Source organism: Lissotriton helveticus, chromosome 1_1, assembly GCF_964261635.1.
Source record: "Lissotriton helveticus chromosome 1_1, aLisHel1.1, whole genome shotgun sequence".
NCBI classification, from domain to species: Eukaryota; Metazoa; Chordata; class Amphibia; order Caudata; family Salamandridae; genus Lissotriton; species Lissotriton helveticus.
In genome coordinates, this window is record NC_136057.1 from 462573528 (window position 1) to 462595279 (window position 21752).

General features: G+C 44.2%; 1 protein-coding gene across 3 annotated transcripts in view; it reads right to left on the reverse strand.

Moving 5' to 3' along the window:
- Positions 1-672: 672 nt before the first annotated feature.
- Positions 673-21752, reverse strand: part of PARVG (parvin gamma) — a 332525-nt gene continuing 311445 nt past the window's right edge. For 2 of the 3 annotated variants that reach the window (XM_078673857.1, XM_078673856.1), the window contains 3 exons: positions 16049-16150; positions 4952-5024; positions 673-1496 (listed from right to left, as the gene is read on the reverse strand). In XM_078673857.1, the coding sequence (XP_078529983.1) occupies positions 1429-1496; positions 4952-5024; positions 16049-16150 (243 nt within the window). In that variant the 3' untranslated portion in view covers positions 673-1428. The remainder of the gene's footprint in view (positions 1497-4951; positions 5025-16048; positions 16151-21752) is intronic. The other variant, XM_078673858.1, reaches the window with a different exon arrangement.

A 21752-nucleotide genomic window follows, 5' to 3' on the forward strand; every position in this document is an offset into this window, starting at 1 on the left:
ACCTGTCAAACTATACAATTATGGTCTTCGCGCAGAAGCGTGTTGCAAACGATGTGGACACGACTAAGCTGACTTCATACATCTGGCATGGTCTTGTTTAAAGGTTCACGAGTATTGGGAACAAGTCACAATGACACTGACAGATATGGTGGGAGTGTCCATTGAGTGTACTATGCAGATGTGCCTCCTAGGTCTGTTGCAAAATGTTAGAGCGCTGAAAAGAAAGTTCTGTGCGGTGGCGGTATTGCTCGCCAAGAGGCAAGTGTCTCTGTGTTGGGATAGTAAAGTCACACCAACCCTTAAACAATGGCTTGGCGATATGTCCCACTGTCAGGACACTTTGAGGACTTATGAAGAGGAGCTTCCTGCCCGATCTCGGCCGAAAGATTATTGGCGATATTTCACACAATATTTGAATGCTAATCCAATTGCTTCATGATCCTGATGATTAATAACCGTTTACTGTCTCATTGTAACTGACGTATATTTGCAAGTAATGTGTACATTCCTTTTAGTACAGATATTGATGGGTTGACGAATGCCGAAGTGTAATGGCCTAAGTTGTATTCCTATGTTCAATGTACTGTTCTTGAGATGTACTTTTCAAACTCAATAAACAGATTTTCAACAAAAAAAAAATATGTACAAAATGTATCTTTGAGAGATGTTATAGCTTTGAAACTGTAACAGATTTTAATATCTTAGTGAGCATTCCGTAAAAGGGCATGCAGAGAGCGCAGAACACACCTAACGAATTTCAGAGCTGGTCAAGCTTCACAGAACGGCACACAATTTTTAATCAGGCTGCGAATTTTATAATCCAGTTTTAATTTTGCCTACATTGTCATACATTATACACCCAACCCCACACCCAACACAAGTGACGTGGCCCTGTTAATAAAAGGGCCCAGTTCTACGTACCAGACACACTGTGTCTGTGTCACTATTTACTAAGTATTTGGGCTTAGGGCCCACAACTTTACAATTGTGAGGCCCGACGCCATGCCATGCCGGATTTCCCAGCTCAAGTCTTTCACAGCCCAGCCATGCAGGTGCAACTCAGATATGGCCACAAGTCTTGCAGATGTTGTCTTTGATCCTGGGACGTGGACTTATCATTTAGTTTTAGGATGTTCAAAGTTTTCTAAATACGCCTCAACCTCCTCTCAGTTTGCACATCTCTTACAGATGCAGTCCTCTGAATTGCACACACTGGACATCTGTAATGATCTGTTTTGGAGAGGATGTGAAGCACAGCGTTATCTTATCACCCACAATTTGAAGCTCTCCAAGCTCGTTAGCAGGACAGTATTTCAACTCAAAACAGCAAAACACTCAACACTGGTGAGACGAAGGTGCACTCGTGAGACGAAGGAAAACTGGTGAGACGAAGGGGATCTCAGGAGCGGCATCTTCCTTTTAAAATGTTTATTTGTATTTTGAGAACAAGCTGTACAAAACTCGGAGCAATGTTTTCACATCTCGATTCACAATATCTGTGAAAAACAAAAAACTCATCTTAGATAATGGATTCAATTTAGAGAGAACACAAGCTGAAATAACGGATCCAATTCTCCCCGTTCTGCTAACATTTTCTAATATTTTTGGCTGTTTCCATCGCTACTAGAGTAAAAGAATTGACAATCAGGAGTGAAAGCATTGATTAGCAACAATCCAGTGAGTTTATTTTTCTTTTCATTGTCATTGACAAGAGCCTCACAAAGTACCTCTTGTATGATGCATTCGAAATTGTACATTGCAGCATTTGTATAGAAGCAACATGGTACGACATTGCATCCAGCGTGTGCCCGCCACTCTGAATCAATCTGATGACTATGTGAGAGTTCGTCCCTGTAACTGATGCAAACATGGCCGCCACTGGGCAAGGACTTCCTGACCCTCCATTTTGGACTTGCTGTCTATTTTCTCGTACTCCTATAGTTGTAACTCCCAATTCTTCTTCACTATATATTGCTGTCTGTCCCAAAGCTAGCCGCAAAGACCAATGCACAAAACTCCACTTACCTTCTGAGAAAGGAGAGGTAGCAACCTTGGCTGCGCTAGCTAACCAACAAACAACAACAAACACTGATTAATATCACAGAAGAAAGCAAATAGTGGAAAGTGCAAAATAGACTGCCTCTCCTTGTGCTGTGAAGAATGCCATCCTGTGCACACAACTCCCAGCACCCCACTGTGAAAGTGTCCCAGATATGCAGGGCTTTAAAAGGAAGGTGAAAAATGGGCTCACAAATGGTGGAAGGAGGGGTGCTGTCAATGGGGACAGAGAACATTGCCATAGTACTTCCTGGCACTGAAAGGGACTACTTTGTGTGTGGATGTGCTCCTTCTTAAAGAGAGGCATGCGATAACTCATACTGAAGTCAACCAATTGCTGTAGTAGGTTGACACGTTGCTCCTTGAGGCATGCTGGAGTTGGTGGATGAATAATATGAAATTACACATTCACAGACTAATGGAGGAAGTCTGGCAGTAAAAACTTATAGACAACTATGATATGCACATCATTTTAGTAATATTAAAAGTTCTTTGCTAACATAGACCTAAAAAAAAGCCACTCGGTTTGTCAGTGGCTGCCAGCCTCTTGCTTTTGAGAAAGAAGGCAAGAAAGCACAAAAGAAAGCAGACAACAAAGAATGAAGGAAAAAAGAAACAAACAAAAAAGGAAAGAAAGAAAGAAAGAGAGAAAGAAAGAAAGAGAGAAAGAAAGAAAGACAGAAAGAAGGAATGGAAGGATGGAGGGAGGGAGAGGAGAGGAGGGATGAAGCAAAAAAAGGAGGAAGGAAAGAGAGAAAGATAGACAGAGGATTGCAATGATCGGTAAAGCAAACTCCAGAGCTTATATTCTAAGTTTGTGTGAGCTGCTGTTTGTATTATAGTTGTCCTTCAAAAGGCTGTATTCTCTATAACTTTTTCAGACTGGTCCCATAGTTGGCGCACAGTTGCATGTAGTCTGAGGCTTTGTCTAGACAAAGTGCAGTGTTGGATGAATTTGAACCATCTAAAGCACAATGGTTCCAAAACAGAGATCATAGGTCTTCTTATACCCATGACACCACTTCCATTTACCTTTTGTCTGAATAGCCTAAGACCTTCTCCTTCATTGATGCCAACAGTTAAGAGTCTGGGTGTTAAAATTGATGTTGCACTCACTTTTTCAGATCAAATATAACTGTGCCTAAAGCCTGTCTATATCAACTATATTCTCTGAAAATGAATGCTCTATTTACTCCACCTCAAAAGATCACAATTTTGAATACATTTGTGTCATCTGACCTAGATTACTGTAATTGTATCTACCCGGGTTTACCAGTATATCTCATTAGGAAATTGCAACTGTTTCAGAACTTTGTAGCAAGATTGGCCACAGGTGTACAACACTGCTTTCATAGGCCACTTGTGTTGGCAAACTACCTTGGTTGCCAGTAAGGGAGAAAATTGTGTTTTGTCACCCTGGCTTGCTTCTACTCACATTCTCTTCATTTTTTAATTCACATATTAATAATAAGACGCCATCAGCTTACAACCGTTGCCCAACAACTCATTTGCATCTTTCTATCCCTTCCCCTCCTTGTGCTTTTCCCTCATATTTATTCTACCTACTTGCTCCCAAGATTTCACATTCACTCTTTATTTGTTCTGCACATATTTTGTCTTTTCTCCTCTTAATGCACATCTGCCAGCTTTGGTCTCAAAAGGCTTAAGTGATATATTGCTGTCCGTGCAGTTCACTTTTATAGCTTTCTGTTAGTATTTGTTTTGTACAGTGCTGTCAGAACAAGGAAGTGATAGCTAAACCAGTTGTCAGATGTATATACTTGTTTCATTGGTAGGAAAGTTATATATGCTAGGTTAAATCTTGATTTAGGTAATGATATCAAAGGCATTAATGAGCTTTGAAAGATCCCACCTACTTTAAAAAGAAAAAAACAGATGATTCTCAAATATTTAATTGAGGTTTTTAGAATTCTGAAAATGTAAGAATACTTAATAGAATGAGGACACATGGATGCAGAATGAGAAGTGGGAATTGAGATATGAAAGTTGGGGAATAAAAAGTGAGGGATGATGAGTGAAGCTGGAGGAATGCTAAATGAGGGTAATATGTAAGGATGAGAAGTGAGTGAAGAGCAGTAAAGAAGCAGCACTGAGGGATGAGCAGTGATGGATGAGGCATGATGGCAATGAAGTTGGAGATGACCAATGAGGGGTGAAGAACAAGGCGTGAGGGTTGAGGAATGAGCCGTGATGGGTGAAAAATCAGAGATGTGGAACGAGGGATAAAAAATTAGGAGGAAGGGAAGAGCGAGGGTTGAGGAATTAGCAGTGAGGGTGCCTTAAAATGGATGCTTAACAGGGGGTATATGTAATTTCTGCATCTCACTCTTTGTGCGTTTACTGGGTGACCCAGCAGACTGGCCCAGCTCCTCTCTCTCACCAGTTAGTGCTCTCCAGTGTAGACAGGCCGGGTTAGAAGCATCACACAGTTGCCTCTTTATCTAGGCTGTGTTTGCACTGCAGATATGCAGACGTGCAGCAAAAGCAAGTGCCCCGCTCAGCAAAGACCCCGAGTGCGGTAGTGGAGCCGTCTGTGCTGCATTAATTACGCCCCATTTCATCTTTATGAATAATTCCTGTTGGTGAATGCTAGGCTGATGGATAACGGCGCACACGGGTGAAGGGCGGCCTCTGCCTTCATTTCAGACGCTTCCCCTTCGCATGCCGACGGGCTAATCTCTCCACCTCACTGTGCCTCGGCTATTCTCCTATAAACTCAGGGAGCTACAACGGGGCCGGCAGCGCACCTGCCGCCGAACAATGAGGTATTCATTCAAAGAAGTTATCTTTCGCTGCAGATGGCATCCGACAAGAAATGTTTTTAAACAAATGAATAATTGCCATTGTGAGTAATGTTTATATCGCTGCTCACCTTCGGGGCTGACAGGGCTGTCTAAGAGGCCTCCATCCATCAGCAGGGCCACGGCGAATCGTGCATTATGAAGCTGGTAATGAGAAAACGTCTCGTTAATGGGATGGAAATGGACCACTTACAGATGAAATGAGGACAGACAGAGCCGGGGGCGGGAGGGCAGCTGCAGGCTCTGTTCCTGCTGCAGAATCCTCATCAGGGTGAGGAGGAGGAGGATGCATGTGTGACTTTGAGAAGACACAATGGAGGGGCTCTAAGGAGGGATGCACAAGGCATAACAGTGAGCTTGGCAGGGAGGTGACACGGGATTTAAAGAAGACATGACCAAGGGCTCGGTGTCACTTTCAAAGTGCTGCCTGAGAAATAGCATTCGTTGATAAAATACAGAATACAATTATAAAGATGTCGCTTTTCATTGATTCAGGAAGATAGTCTTTTGGTGTGACCAACTCACATTATTGCAGACAGAAATTTGCATTATAATTACTCAAATTAACACCTTATTTTCAATAGCATTCATTTTTTAGGTTTCACCTGCACAGCACTTGCGCTGTGCTTCACAAATCTATTGTTTTTTGTTAGAACTGGGAGTCTCTAGTTGGCAGAGGTAGGTACCACTGTCTAAATAGGGACCCTTGCTTCTATTCAGGGTAAGGAGGAAACACTCTTTAGATAACCTCTGCTCACTCCCCTAGGTAGCTTGGCACAAGCAGTTAGGCGTATCCAAAAGCAATGTGTAAAGTATTTGTACCAACACTCATAGTAACACAGTGAAAACAACACCAAACTGACTCCACAACAGTTTAGAAAAATAAAGGTATTTAATCTAAACTACACAAGACCAAAATGACAAAAATCCAACATGCACAGTTCTAGAATATGGTTGCAAAAGATTTCTTACGGTTGCGATAAAAATAATCCACAGTTGCGTGAAAAGTTCACAGTTGCGTCACGTTTAGCCAAGAGTACCTTTTAAAAGCGACAAAGTTCCAAAGCAAAAGCTGGTGCGGTGGAAAACAAGTGATGCGTTGCTCCTGAGACCCCGGGGAGGCGATGCGACAACCCCGCTGCAGCAGCGGGCGTGTTGCGATGAATCCGGTCTGTATGGGGAGGAAGGCAGAATTGTATGGATTCCGGTGCGTAGGTTCCGTAGGAAGTTTTCTCTCGCAAAGGCACGATGCGATGATCTGTGGAGTTGCGAAGATCTCCGGGGCGACGATGCGCGAACCAGCGGTGATCTCTCTCTCGCAGCTCCTCAATGCGATGGCTTCTGCGATGACACTCGCAGCGACGTGATGCGGTCCGCAAGCAAGCGGTGCAGCGATCTCACCCAGCGACGACAGGCTCTGAGACGACACCCGCAGCGATATTAATCTTCCCGCACAGGTCTGGTGTGTCCCGCAAACGAAGGATGCGAGGGCTCTGGCAGCAGCAACAGGCCCTGCGACGATCTCGGCCTTCGTAGAGGCGGGAATTTCCTCGCACTGTCGGTGATGCGCTCCGCAAGCGAGCGATGTGACAAAACTTGCAGAAAGTCTTTAAAAGTTTGGTTTCCAGCTCCCCAACACAGATACAACTTCCAGAGGCACCACACATGGCCACACACTCCAGGAAGTGCAGAACTCTCTCAGTAGAGTTCACGGAAGCTGGGGGTAAAGTCCTTTTGTTCCTGGGAGATTCCTTCAAGCAAGGGGACACAGCACAGAGCAAAGTCCTTCCCCTCTCCTTGGCAGCAAAGCAACAGCAGGTCAGTCCAGCAGAGCAACAGCAGGACAGTCTTCCTTCTTCAGTTTTAGCTTTCTCCTTGGCAGAGGTTCCTTCTTGATTCCAGGATGATCTAATTTTCTGTTGTCAGGGGTCCTATAAGTATACCCCTAAAAGTCTTTGTTCTCTTTGTGCAAGTGGGCCCTGAGCCCGGTCTGAACCAGTTCTGGGTGTTCCTTGAGCCCTTTGTTTTCCTGGCTTCTCCTTTCCTTTCAGAGTGAGGGGCAGGGTCGTCAGCCACCCAGCAGAAGGTGGAGCCAGCATTGTGGAAAACAGGCACAGCCCTATTCAGGCCCAGGTGCTATCTCCTCCCACCACTCAAGTTGCAAATGCAGTCTTTCAGCCTAGGGCTGACTCAGCCAGCCTCCTGGGGAATCCCCAGCCCCTGTCACTCTCAAACCAGACACTCAATTCACAAACAGGCCAAGGCACACAGTAAGGTCAGACAAGAGAACAGCAACTTTCTAAAAGTACTGTTCTCAAACACAGGATTAAAAAACAACCTTTCCTAAAAAATGTGTTATTAAATTCTGAGTTCAGGGATACCAGACTTTTATGTCTGTCTTGTTCCTATGGGAAGATATGCTGGTAGCCACTGTAGCCAGCATCCCCCATGATAGCCTATTGAGCAAGATAGCCTTGCAGCAGTGAAAAATTAAAATGCCTGTAATTCACTACCAGAGCATGTCACCTGCACAAGTACATGCTCTACCTTCCACGTACACTGCACCCTGCCCAAATGGGTACCTTGGGCCTTCCATAGGGGTGACCAACGTGCACAGAAAGGGAAGGGTTAGGCCTGGTCAGTGGGGACACTGACTAGGAGGACATGGCAGTTCACAGACTGCACACAGGCACTGCGGTGGTAGGCTTGAGACACCATTTTAGGGCTACTCATGTGGGTGGCACAATCAGTGCTGCGGGCCCACAAGTAGCATTTGTCATCACCAGCCCTGGCACACCCAGTGCACTTTACTAGGGACTTCTTGGTGATACAAATATGCCAATCATGTATATCCAATGACAATAACAAATTACACAGAGAACATATGCACTTTAGCACTGATCAGCAGTGGTAAAGCATGCAGAGTCCTATTGCCAACAGCCACAGGTCAGGAAAAATAAGGGAGGAAGAAGCAAAAAGTTTGGGGATAACCCTGCAAAAAGGGCCAGTTCCAACATTTTTAATATAAACTTAAAAGGGACCTACATCCCACCTCCTCTCTTTCCTCATTGATTCTTGTGCATGCCACTTACCTTTCCTCCATTTCTTTTGGCTGTAGCATATTTTCCTATATTTACAATGTTTGTTCCTTGTTTGCTTCTCTTATCAGTTTCCCGCTGCTGAAATTCTGTTAACATCAGCTTTGGTGGAACTATATTTTCATAAAGTTTTGCCTTTTACTTTTGCTGCATATTTATATAACAATTTATCACCCGAAGAGATTAAGTGATTTGCATAGAATCACAGGATGTTTAGTGGAGCCGAGATTCAAACTGGGATCCCCTGCTCTCAAGTCAGCAGCTCTGGCAGCTGCATCATATCCTCCCCACTCTTGTGTTGTCAGGGAGCTCTTTCCTTCTCCGGACGATGATTTATTTAAACAGCTCTTTATTCTTTACATAGGCAGAACCGATGCATCACCAGTGCTTATTTAACTAGAAGGTATACGTAAGTTAAATTAAGAGTTGTTTTCAGATAATCAAGACTGTCATAACTGTTAATTCCCTTGAGCTCAATATTTTATTCCAACATTATAAGACATTTTTCTTACTCAATGCCTTCATCTGAAGTGACTACATTGCGGATGCACCACAAGTGGCACGTCTCAGTCTCGAGCCTGGATAACAAAATACTACTCAGAAACCTGAGATGAGCTATTTTCTCACCGCAGACTGAGAGAGTCTTTTTCTTCTAGCAGATCTCGACTCACTTATGGGGCCGGTGTTAGTAGTAGTGTTAGTAGTAGTGTTAGAAGCAGTGTGGTCTACCAGGGAAAGATCTGGTCACCCTGGACTATTGTGGAACAGTCACATGCCAAAGACTTTAGCATTCATTGGTCTAAATAAGCCACTGGGGGCAAGAAACAGAGGCCGGCGGACATAAATGAGGGAGGCACTTAACAGTCCTCTCACAGGAAATATACCTTGATTAGAGAGATCGAAGTGCAAAGAAGTGCATCTACGATCAACTGTGTGAACATTCGTGTATGGGGGTGCTCAATGCAAAATGGGTACATATTTTTACCTGCGTGCACAGAGTATATTTGTACCCAGTGTAAACTGCCTTTCCCAAGCAGATGGCAAGAGAGACTTAGGAGAGTCCAGAAGCGGGCACATCCCTTAGTGAACAGGGGATGCTCCTCCTTCTATGTGTACCTGCCTCAACCGGACACCCCCCTAACCACATCCTCGGACACAAATACTGTCCATGATCTGTTTGGGTGCACGTAACATATATTGCAATATTGTAGCTTAGGCTCCGGAGCCAAGCAGTCTTTTACAATATCGTCCAAACAGCATACTCATTAATACTAGATCTTTAGGCAGCTTATGGCTTGGTGTACAACAACATTCAACTGCTAGAAATACAAAAAATAGATGAACACATCATGCAAAGCCAACACTCTGGAGTTGCTCCTTCCTGCAAAGCTGCACCAAAGCAAATTGGGGCACTTTCAGTCAAAAGTCTAGGGGTTTATTGGTGGAATGCCAAGTCGATCCGTGATCTTCCCTTAGCTCTTGTGTGCATCCATGCAACCATTGGCTGACTTCCTTGATAGATGCATGCTATTCTACCAAATATATGCCAACTACAACCTGATCTGTTTCTAATTAGAGAAATAATTTAGTGATTAATCAGCACTATCCAACTAGTTAGCATAGGTTTGGGAGGGAATGAGAGGAAGATTTCGGTTCTACAACCACAAGAATGTGTAATCAGTAATACCAGGAAACATTGTTTTGGAGCCTACATTATGATGTCAGGAATCTGCCCCCTTACAGAAAGGTGCCATATCTAATTCACCACTTACTTTCTGTCTGCAAGTCAACATAGCATCAAGGTCACCCACTTACAATTACCCATGCTCACCCAAGGACCATTCACACAAGCACACCAACATGGTAGACATATTCCCTGCCATCCTTCTCTCATTCTCGCCACCTATGATTCTCTTTCTGCCACCCCCTATCGCTGCCAGTTACCCATCTAATATTTGACTCTTTCCCCAGTTATCATCCCATGGTTCAACTTTCTGCTTATTTCCCAGGTCTGCCTGTCCCTCCTCACAACGCTTCAATATTTCTGTCCCATTTCTTCTCTCACTTCACCTTCTACGGTCTGTGCCCTGTTCGCCACTAGCCAATGGCTCACCTCTGCCGCGCATTCCCCCTCCTCACATCCATGTTCAAGTCATATAATATTTCTCTTCAAAAGTTTACATGTCTGGCTGACCCTCCCCCAACCTACCCATGTCCCAACTACCTAAGACAGGCTCCGTGTCCACCACATATGTGGCATGTAGTACCGGTTGCCTATACAGAGAGACTAGTGCTGTCTCTTCCCAAGACAAAAAGTTGTTTAAAAAACGATTTTCACTTTCTGTGTTTACTGCCTATGCCTGTGGTTGTTACAGTTAAAAATTGTAGTTTTAGCCCGCCTGTAATTGCATATTGTATCACCTGTGTTGTGTTTTAAATGTGTGGTTTTCCCTGCCCATGATTGCCTTCAGTTAGTGTGTTGAATTGTGGGATTTGCAGTCCAACCTCTGTAGTTTGTCCCTCTCATTCCTTGGTGACAAATCTGTTTTCCCTCCAAATTTCTCCTTTGCTCTGTGCTTAGGCCTGTGTGCTCAAACAGTGCACCCCCAGCCACCATTTTGTGTTCACAAGCCAGTGAGGCCAGCCCCCTGTCCCCCCCCCCCCCCCCAGCAACAGGGATTTTCTACATCAGATGGTGCTTCTGTGAGCTGTTTAAACTGTATTTACTGGGGCCTGTGCACTTCGTTTTTTGGCCAGCAGGGGGAGTAAAGCTTTATTCAAACAGTATTGTTAGATTTCGAGTTAGTGAAGCCTTTACCTGGTGAAGTCCAAAGTTGTGGATTGAGCCTGTCTGTCTCCTAGGAGATTCTGAACAGGAGCAAGCAGCTTCCAACTCCCTGGACAGCAAACCTTGTCTGAGGTTGCTGGGACCTTATATGGTGTGCTAGTGGTTGTCACATGTGTACACTGATTGGTGGTTGTATCTGGTGTTTCTATTTGGTTAGGGTTAATGTCCTCATTGGTTGGGTATTTGAGGGTTCTGATTGGTTTCTCGGTCTGTGATTCAATCATTGCAGGGTTGGGACTAGGGCTTGGGTTAGGATTTCTATTGGAAGTAGGGACTAGGGCTTCCTATGTTATTGGCTGTTGGGAGTAGGGTGGGACTAGGGCTAGGGTTAGACCTTTAATTGGAAGTAGCTATTTAGGGCTTCTGGTGTGATTGGTTGTTGGACCAGTTGTGGGACTAAAAGTAGGGTTAGGCTTTCTATTGGAAGTAGGGACTAGGGCTACCTGTACCATTGGCTGCTTGGACTTGGGTTGGGATTAGTGGTAGGGCTAAGGCCTTTATTGGACGTAGAGATCAGGGTTTTTGAACTGATTGGGTGCTTGGACTAGGGTTAAGATTGGCTGCAAGGTCCTGGTCTCCTATTGGTTCTAGATGTTAGGGCTAGTGTTGTGATTGGATAGTGTTAGGGCTAGGGTTCCCATTGGCTGAAGGGGTCACCTGAATACTAGGCCTATAAAAAAGGCCAGGCTTAGGGCGTCTCAGCCCGGGCGTCGAGGCGAAGGGTGGAGAGGACAAGGGTAGTTGCCTGTTTGGGCCTGTTAAGGGTGGAGAGGACAAGGGTAATTGCCTGTTTGGGCCTGTTAAGGGTGGAGAGGACAAGGGTAGTTGCCTGTTTGGGCCTGTTCGAGACAGGTCGGGACTAGGGCCAGAAATGCTGCCCTTTTTCTCATTTAACAATACCCAGTCCACACCATCCACAACCACAAACAGAGCAACACACTCACACCAAATATAGACCACGCACAACACTATGCACAGATTAATGTACCAGCATGCACCACCAACCCAACCAAACCACATCTACACACCCCCTACTATCCCAACTACCACACATATCCACCATCACCCACAAACAGTACACAACTCTATCCTATACCACTAACCAATACACTCATTACTAACACAACGCCAATCAACACCATAAATAACTACATCCCACTCAGACACACTCTCCCTGCTGTAATTACACCTAACAGTCCACCTTTTATCACTAACAAATATATAATGATCCTTCCATCAGTTGACTTAAAAAAAATCCTTCACTCTTTTATCCCTCCACTATCCTTTTTCTATCAAAAATTAACAGACTAATATGTTCACTTCTCAAATTACTACTCAAATTACTTCATATTATACTATACTAATTTCCAACACTAATCCTTTATGGGTTCCGGAGTGGCGTGCTACTCGCCAAAACAGCGCTTCAACACCCATCAGGGGTAACAAGTGCTATATGAATGCAAATCTTTCTTCCCCTTTTATCTATTCGCTATCCTTCTCACTCCAAGTAACAGACTAATATCCACCACTGAAATTACCTCATATTTCACCATATTAATTCACCACTAATCCTTTATAGGCTCCCTGAATAGCATGCGTCAACAAGCGAGCGATAAATAAATACAAACCTTTGTCCTACTCTATCCTTCTGCTATCATTCCAAAGCCAAATAACTGACTAACCTATCCCCCACTTAAAATGTACTTGCATGTTTCACTATACTAATTCAACACTAATCCTCTGTGGGTCCTGGAGTAGCGTGCCGAAAAAGCGCTTCGACGCCTCGTCAGGGGTAGTAAGCGCTATATAAATGCAATTACAATACAATACAATACAATACAAAGAGAAATACATTTGAAAGTGAAATCAATTCGGAGATAAATTGCTGGATCCCATGAGCCACTCCAGAATCGCAATATAAAAAATGTATTTTAAATTCCAGAATACATTTAACAGGAGACACATTTAACAAGACTCAGCGGCCATCAATCTATATGTTTCAGTCATGATAGGAGAGTTTTGGACATGGCTCATCATATGTTCGACTGGATTTGAACGCCTTGCAACTACGTTATATTCTTTCATACGATTGTCAAGCCATCTGAAATAACTTAATTAAAGTTATTTAGTTAATAAAAAATGGAATGATTAGATGGCCTTGATACACTCTCCTTAATACTCCATCATTAGTACCCTGTGTTCGAACACCCACTCGCTTTTCCCCATTGGCTATAAACATGATACCTAAACTGGGTACCTGAAGTGGCAAGTTGATAGTTTGCAGTGCCTTAAAAATCACTAACAAACAATATAAAAATGTTGAACCAAATTCATAAAGTTGTGTTTTAACACTAGTGTGTGTGTGTTTTCAGGGTGGAACGAGAACATAGAACATTACCATTAATTAAACGACAAATTTCTGGACATCATCAGAAGTTGTATACTTTAGCACTTACCCTGAACCCTATGAAAATAAAGGTATGCAGCCATAACTCACAGCAGTAATAGACACAAGTCCACTGCTGCTGGGATTACTGACTGCTGTGTGAATCAGTCACTCGCCATGGGAATACGTCACACATTATAATGCACTTTCAGGTCCTACGACTCAGGAGTGATGTGTTGTGGTTTAACACAAGCAGCTTTCAGTTCAAATAAAAAGTAATCTCCCAAGCAATGCTCTTGTAGGCAAGGACTGTCATTGCTCATTCTGTCAGTGGACTTAGCAATAAAGGTCATCTCAGGACACCACATTGCCTTCTTATGTTCTGGATGTGGGTGGATGAACAACTTCAAATGAAATGGATTTGCATCCCGAATTAAAACAGGTATTTGTTCTAATTGAATAATCTAACATCCCAGCAGACAATACCTATGAACACCGCATTAATGTGATTTAGTGTGTACCCTTGTGGCTTTACAAATAGTTTTGTTACGATAAAGTACATATTCCAATTTTCTTACACATCCATATTCTCACAAATAATTATGTTCCATGTATAACCTTGGTTTAACCTACACAAGGCATGCACATTCAAGATTAAAACAATCCAGATCCAATTAGTCTCGAATTGCATATACCATTGGCAGAAAGAGACAATACTTGAGAAATTTGAAATACAGTTCTGCATACATTTTTTTTTAAAAGGGTGCCATCATTTGGCAAATAGTCATGTACCTGCTTCTCAGCATTGCTTGAAGTAAACAGATATGTTATTTACCTGTGCATGCTGCCTTTAAGGTCGTTTGTGGCATGAACCATACTTCTCTACGTCATATAAAACGTTTGGAAACTAAGACAATATCACGTAGAAGTGAATGCTGTTGTTAAGTATCAGCATTTGTAATTGTTTCTTAGACAAATTGTTACATTGTTGTGATTGTGCTCATGTCTTGAAAAGCATTTTGAATTTTGACTAGATCATTGCTTTTCTTCTCTGGTAAATCTGCATTTGTCTCAACAGTGAAACATGTGTTCACGTGCCAGACAATGTGAACTGCACCATTGCGGTGCAGGTTTCCACTTATGTGTGGCAACTTTGCATTGATATTCTTCAAACATTTGAACTAAAAACTGGTATAAAATGTCATGGTGCAAATTTCCTTTGTAAAGTTGTTATTGGAGCAAATGTCACAACAAAATTGGTGCAGTCTAAATGATCGGATTCTTCCTATATAAGATTACTAAGCGGTGAATGGTTCCAAAAGCATAATTGACTACACAAACAAATCACCTTTAACTACAAACCAGGCGCGGCAGGCAAAGTTAAGAGCGGTGGGGCAGGAGTGGGTCGGTGGGGGGGTGGGAAGTCAACAGATGACGGGATAGGTAAATTAAAATTAAAAAAAATAAAACAACTAACCTTGTGTCAACATTGAAAAAAGACAACGCAAAACATCTCTACTATTCAGGTCAATGAAATTGAGCTCAAACTCCCGTACACCAGGATGCATATTTCATAATTAAAAAATGTCTAACATCTTTATGTTCCTTTTCTACTGCAGAAGTAACATGTCATCAGTAGGCAAAGTTAGGAAAGGATTCCCTGGGAAATTGCCATGTTTTTGCTTTTTGTGTACACTTATGGGTAGAATGCTGACAGCGAAAACGAGGCTGATTAGATTAAACAGATTAGTTTGATTTTGGTTGGATTTAAACAATGGTCATTCTTATAAATCAAAGCCTATGCACTGACTACAAAAACATATTTTCTCTCCCAAACTTACAGTCAAACAAGTGGAGAGGATCTGGGATCTAGGTCAAACATGCTAGGCCATTATAGTGCTGCAGGTGAAGTGCTACCAAAACCTGCACAGCAATTGCCTTACTGTAGTGGCCTGGTAATATATCAACAGACCCACATTTGCCATGCTATTTATGGGCATGATTCCACAGTACCCCATAAAGTTTATATGAAGGGTTTGCTTCGACATCAAAATCACAGTAGTAACCAAAGTAGAACTGGACACAGTAACTTTCTCTAACTGGTGCTACACGCGCCTGGAAGATACTTGTGCCAGTGCGTCCATTCTTATCTTTTTAGCATCACACAACCTCTCTTCTCCCCTGTACATCATCACACAGGCAAAGTGAACAGATCGAGGTCAAAACTATTTAGCCCATCAAATTTCCAGAGTAAACTAATGATTGCCCCGGGTCTGCAGCACTGTCTGATCTTTGTTGAGGGAAGGACCCAGGACCTCCACCCTTAATTATTTTCTGCTGTGGTAAACTGTTCCTATGCCCCAGAATATTTATGCGAAGGAGCTTCTATTCGGTTTCTGTGACAGAGGACATAAATATCACACTACAATACCCCTATTCGATGCTCAGTCCCCCAGTTACATTCTCTCTCTCTCCAGCAAACTGAAACCTACTGAGCACTGAACCACACTGCACCAATACATATTATTTGAGACTTTAGCAGATTAAAATGGACTATAATGCTGTCATAGGAGTCTAAAATGGATTAAACAGACTTTCAGTGCATTGTCCGAAAAATATTTGGGGGATGGCGGTTTAACAGGACTCAATTGATTATTTACCAAGGCAATGCTTTTACTGGGCGTTCTCATTCCAGTTCAGATTGTTTTGTTCATTCCAGCCACAGGAATTAAATGCTCAAAATACATTCACCTTCCAGTGTCAGAATCTTTCAAAGACGCTCATTAGGTTTTTCATCCGCATTTCAAAAAGGGTTTGAGATTTTCGATAAACTTACCATTTCTGCTTGAGAGCAGGGCGTCAGGAAGAATTCGTAAAGGTTCAGGAAATAACCTTCAAGTTGTCCTATTAGCAGAAGTAATATAACCCCATCTGCAAACTACAGAAAGCCAATAGATTAGACAGGATACTGTAGTGATAATAAGGATAAAGTAAGCAAGCAAGCAGCAACTGGTTTATTTGAGCACCAACTGCGTACTCCCTCTACTTGAGTTCCGGTCTTCCAATTCCCCCCAGAGTTCCCACATGACACGTATAACACCTCCATTGGCTCACACTTAGAACATTAGCACTAGGGCACCAGCTGAGGTACAGAGTAAACTTCACATTTCTCCCGCTTGATAAACAAATAGCATCATTGGTGCAGTAAGAATAAAGAATTATAAACAATAAGAACTGGTCATGAATCGTGAAAAAAGAGCCCTTAATATGGAAAGAACACAAATAACTACAACAATTCAACATAAAACTGCTATCTCAAAACAAAGTCTTTGAATCGCTCAGATAATACAGTTCTACCATATCCTGCGACACTTGCAAGTTGCAAATCATTTCCCTGTTGGGTGTCTCTTCTTGAGTTGTTCCGATCAGGACCACATTCAGGAGCCACCATATTCTCTCTCTCTCTCATAACATCCTCCTACTAAAACCAAGTGTTACTGGTATCAGATTCCAGGTCTCTCTCTTCCTTCCAATCAAGTGCTTTGAAACATCTGGACAATTTACTAAAATGCCACACCTTTACATTACCAAATTTAGCATAATTAGCAAAGAATTGCGTAAAGTGTAAGGGGTTGCTAAACTTACAGTGCCCCTTTTTAGGTTTCGAAACCTGGCGAGGGGCGAAGCCCCTCCCAGATCGAAATCTATTGTTTTCAATAGTGAGGTTAGGACAGCCTCTGTTTCCAATTGGCTAGCTCCATAAATGGAGACTAGCCATTGGGAGACAGAGGCTGTCAATCGCGCTTTCTCACGAAAACGCGATTCGGGGGCGTTTCTGGTGCTTTTTTTAAGCCCCGCCCCTTTTTTCGTCATGCCTTTCTGGGCTCCGCCCCACTCCCGCATTTTGTTCCCTGCCGTGTCTTTTTCCCGCCGTGAAGATCACCGCCGCCAGCCTGGGGATTCTGTGACGCGCTGTCCCGCCCCCTCAACCCAGAGCCGCGCTTCTATTGGCCGCTCATGTCTTTTTCCCGCCGTGAAAATCACCGCCGCCAGCCTGGGGATCCTGTGAGGCGCTGTCCCGCCCCCCCCCCCAACCCAGGGCCGCGCTGCTATTGGCCGCAGCCGACCCCGGAAGTCAGGCAGGCCGGGGGCGGGACGACAAGACACCCGGAAATGACCTCCCTTCCCCAGGGCTGCCCCTGGGGTGCAGTAGCCTCCGAGAGTCCCCGGCTGTTCGTGACTGCGCTGCCCGCCTCCTCCTCGCCGATCATCATGGGAGTGAACGAGGCTTGGCTCTTCGTCTTCTTGGAAGTCGGAGCCATCACTGCCCGGGGGCTGGGGGAGACCTGTGCTCGCTGCGCCGCGGGAGCTGATGCCGCCTCACCGTCCGCATGCCCCTGCCCGGCTCCCGCTGCCTCGCCGGCAGCCAGCCTCATGCTGAGAGAGACCACAGCTCAGTGCAGCCGCAGGTCCCCGGCACGCCGCTGCAGCCTCTCGCCACTGTCCTCCAGGTAACGCTGCTTTGTGTTGCTGTTGATGATAGTTTGTGTATTGGCATTGACAACACTGAATACGTTGCCATGGTAATAAACGTTCATTGAATGACGAGGGACCACGAGCCCTGCCGCGGCCAGTGTCCGGTTGCGAACGCAGAGGAGTTCTGCCCGCGCGCCTGCAGGGGGTCAAGGAAGCCTCACGCAGCTCTGCCCGCCTCTCCCCCCCCCCACCCCCTTGGGTCTGCTGCAGCTACAACGCCACTACTGTCTCCCGTACTTATCAGGAGGAGTTTTATGAAGCTCCGGAATAATCTAAGACACTTCAGTGCGCTCGAACAGGAAGAGTGATCGAATCATTCTAAGGCAGTTGTAGGTGTTATGCATACATTTCTAGCCAGTGGTTGGTGATGATTCGTCCACCCTTATCTGGACACGGGGTTCGATTATATTATGTGGAGATCCCGTGGCCAATTACTTCCTGCCGGGCTAGCTTTGGGACACAGCAGCTACCGAACTAGGGAGCCGGGGCTGCCTTGGCAAGCGTGGGGTGACTTGAGAAGTAGATTCAGCTCTGACGTGCAACTGTCACTGTCACTCGCTATCACACATCGGCTGGGGGAGACAGCACAGGGTCACACCATAAGATAGAGGGGTCCCTGGATCCTAGGAGACCAATGGAGAGAAGGGGCACTGAATATGCTTCTCTACCAGCACTTTGAGGAAGCTTGCACTACTATTGTCGTGCCATTCCTGTTCTGAGCGAGGGGAGCTTGCACTGCTATTGTCGTGCCGTTCCAGTTCAGAGTGAGGAGAGCTTGCACTGCTATTGTCGTGCCGTTCCAGTTCAGAGTGAGGAGAGCTTGCACTGCTATTGTCGTGCCGTTCCAGTTCAGAGTGAGGAGAGCTTGCACTGCTATTGTCGTGCCGTTCCTGTTCTGAGCGAGGTAAGCTTGCACTGCTATTGTCGTGCCGTTCCTGTTCTGAGCGAGGGAAGCTTGCACTGCTATTGTCGTGCCATTCCTGAGCGAGGGAAGCTTGCACTGCTGTTGTCGTGCCGTTCCTGTTCTGAGCGAGGGAAGCTTGCACAGCTATTGTCGTGCCGTTCCTGTTCTGAGCGAGGGAAGCTTGCACTTTTATTGTCGCGTCGTTCTTGTTCTGAGCGAGGGAAGCTTGCACTGCTATTGTCGTGCCATTCCTGAGCGAGGGAAGCTTGCACAGCTATTGTGCCGTTCCTGTTCTGAGCGAGGTAAGCTTGCACAGCTACTGTTGTGACATTCCTGTTCTGAGAGAGGGAAGCTTGCACTGCTATTGTGGTGACGTTCCTATTCTGAGCGAGAGAAGCTTGCACTGCTATTGTCATGCCGTTCCTGTTCTGAGCGAGGTAAGCTTGCACTGCTTTTGTCGTGCCATTCCTGTTCTGAGCGAGGGAAGCTTGCACTGCTATTGTCGTGCCGTTCCTGTTCTGAGCGAGGGAAGCTTGCACTGCTATTGACGTGCCGTTCCTGTTCTGAGCGAGGGAAACTTGCACTGCTATTGACGTGCCGTTCCTGTTCTGAGCGAGGGAAGCTTGCACTGCTATTGTCGTGCCGTCCCTTCGCACTGCTATTGTCGTGCCGTTCCTGTTCTGAGCAAGGGAAACTTGCACTGCTATTGACGTACCTGTTTTGAACGAGGGAAGCTTGTACTGCTATTGTCGTACCGTTCCTGTTCTGAGCGAGGGAAGCTTGCACTGCTATTGTTGTGCCGTTCCTGTTCGGTTGTGCCGTTCCTGTTCTGAGCGAGGGAAGCTTGCACTGCTATTGTCGTGCCGTTCCTGTTTTGAGCGAGGGAAGCTTGCACTGCTATTGTCGTGCCAGTCCTGTTCTGAGTGAGGGAAGCTTGCACTGCTATTGTCGCGCTGTTCCTTTTCTGAGCGAGGGAAGCTTGCACTTCTATTGTTGCGCTGTTCCTTTTCAGAGCGGGGGAAGCTTGTACTTCTATTGTCGTGCCAGTCATGTTCTGAGAAAGAGAAGCTTGCACTTCTATTGTCGTGCCATTCCTGTTCGGAGCGAGGGAAGCTTGCACTTCTATTGTCGCGTCGTTCCTGTTCTGAGCAACGGAAGCTTGCACTTCTATTGTCGTGCCAGTCCTGTTATGATCGAGGGAAGCTTGCACTGCACTAAAAACAACGTTTTAGAGACATTCTAAAGCAAATAAAATAAAAGATGGGATGAAAACTGAAGTTTATCTTGATTGAGACAAGTTGCCAGTCGGATAACACCAAGGGAAATGCATTACATCTAGTCTTCCGGTCTAGCTTAAATGCCACTTTATTGCCATGTATGGCACATCTAGATTATATCTCCAAGAGGGACAACAGGCTTGGGGTTAGGATGTAAAATTGTAGGCTTTCTAATTGGTGCTGCCAAAAATGAAATGTGATCTGTGATGTTTAGATGCTGCTCTGTTAGTTTTTTTTCCTTATGTCACTGCTGTCATATGTTTTTATTTATTATTTTAAAGTGGCTGTATTTATCCAGTCCATAATGGAGTCTGTTAATCATTGTAATTGCCTTTGTACAAATGTAGCAAAGTCTTTACTCAATTTAATGAATTTGGCAATATGAAGGGCTGAGTTGGCCCTGCCATAAGGGCACAAGAGATTTCAGCAGCAGTCACTTAATGTGCAGAATGAGCTTACCAATTGAGATAAAAATGTGTCATAAACAATGTCAATAGCTCTAACTTTTTCAAAGGCGAAACCGTTGCATTGTAAATGCTTGTTCATTTGGTTGTCATTTTGACACATATCTAACCACCCGAATCAAGGGTCACTTCTTTGACTCCATGTTTCCGATCATAATTCTCCGTATAGAATTCCTGTATTTTCCTTTTGTTCTCCTTCATGAAGGAGAGAGATCTGTTCCCTGATCTCCAGATAACTGGACAGAATTTTCTTCAGTGAAAGGCGTTCTACCCTTCATAATTCTGAATCGACTGAACCCAGTCACTGCGGGAGGGATTCTATATGTCCAAAAACACGATTTCTTCTCCCTATTTTTCCGACTCCAGATTACCATTAGCACCGTACCCATTATCAGTCTGTTGAAAAGCTCCACACAGTCCATTCCCTGCATGGTGATAAAGTGGAGTAGTTTTTGGCATTTTATCCGATTTCTACTTAAAAAATATTTCACATCACTCGAAATGAACTGTAGTTCATTATCTTTCAGTAGTGTTTTAGGAATTTGTTCTATAATAAACACTTTCTGTTGAAAGATATGATTGCCTGCAGATCAATTCTTGTTAGATCACTTGGAAAATAGGTCCAAATGAACAATAACATATTTTGATATCCCTTTCGGATCAGGAATAGGACCTAATATATAAATAGATAGATCTTTCCAAACACCCTCTGGACATTTCATGCAACCTAAAGGCGGTCTAAACGTTACTTGAGATTTTCTAGCACTTGCACACTGCACAGAATTCCTAACAAATTTATCCACCTCTAAACCAATACCTGGCCACCAATATGACCCTTTTCTTTGACTTGATGAGTGCTAGGTGACCTTCATGCATGATGTTCAATATTTTCTGTTTTAAGGTGCATGGTGGAACTACCACCTCACATGCTAACATTGGTGGATAATTACATTCTCACTTCATAAAATTTCTTGCAGGTTTTATCCAGTGTACTTTTATAAGGCCATCCAATATCGATATCGTTTTTAATGTTGCACAAACCCTGATCAGGGCAATATTTTCTTTCCCATTCATTTACCACAATGGCACATTCTTCATCACCATCATGCACTTAAGCCACATTGTACATATCCCATTCACTCAGAATGAACTTGTTGGAACTTGCACTTTCTGGTGGGCTAAAACAGAACCCCAGCCAGGCAAAACCTACTACTCCCATCAGTTGGCGATGATTAAACACACTGCATAACCTGCACTCATAGTTGAGTAGCCTGGCACTGAGCAGTCAGGCTTACCACAGAGGCAATGTGAAAACCATTGATACAGCACTCACTCAAGATAAATACCTTCAGCATCACA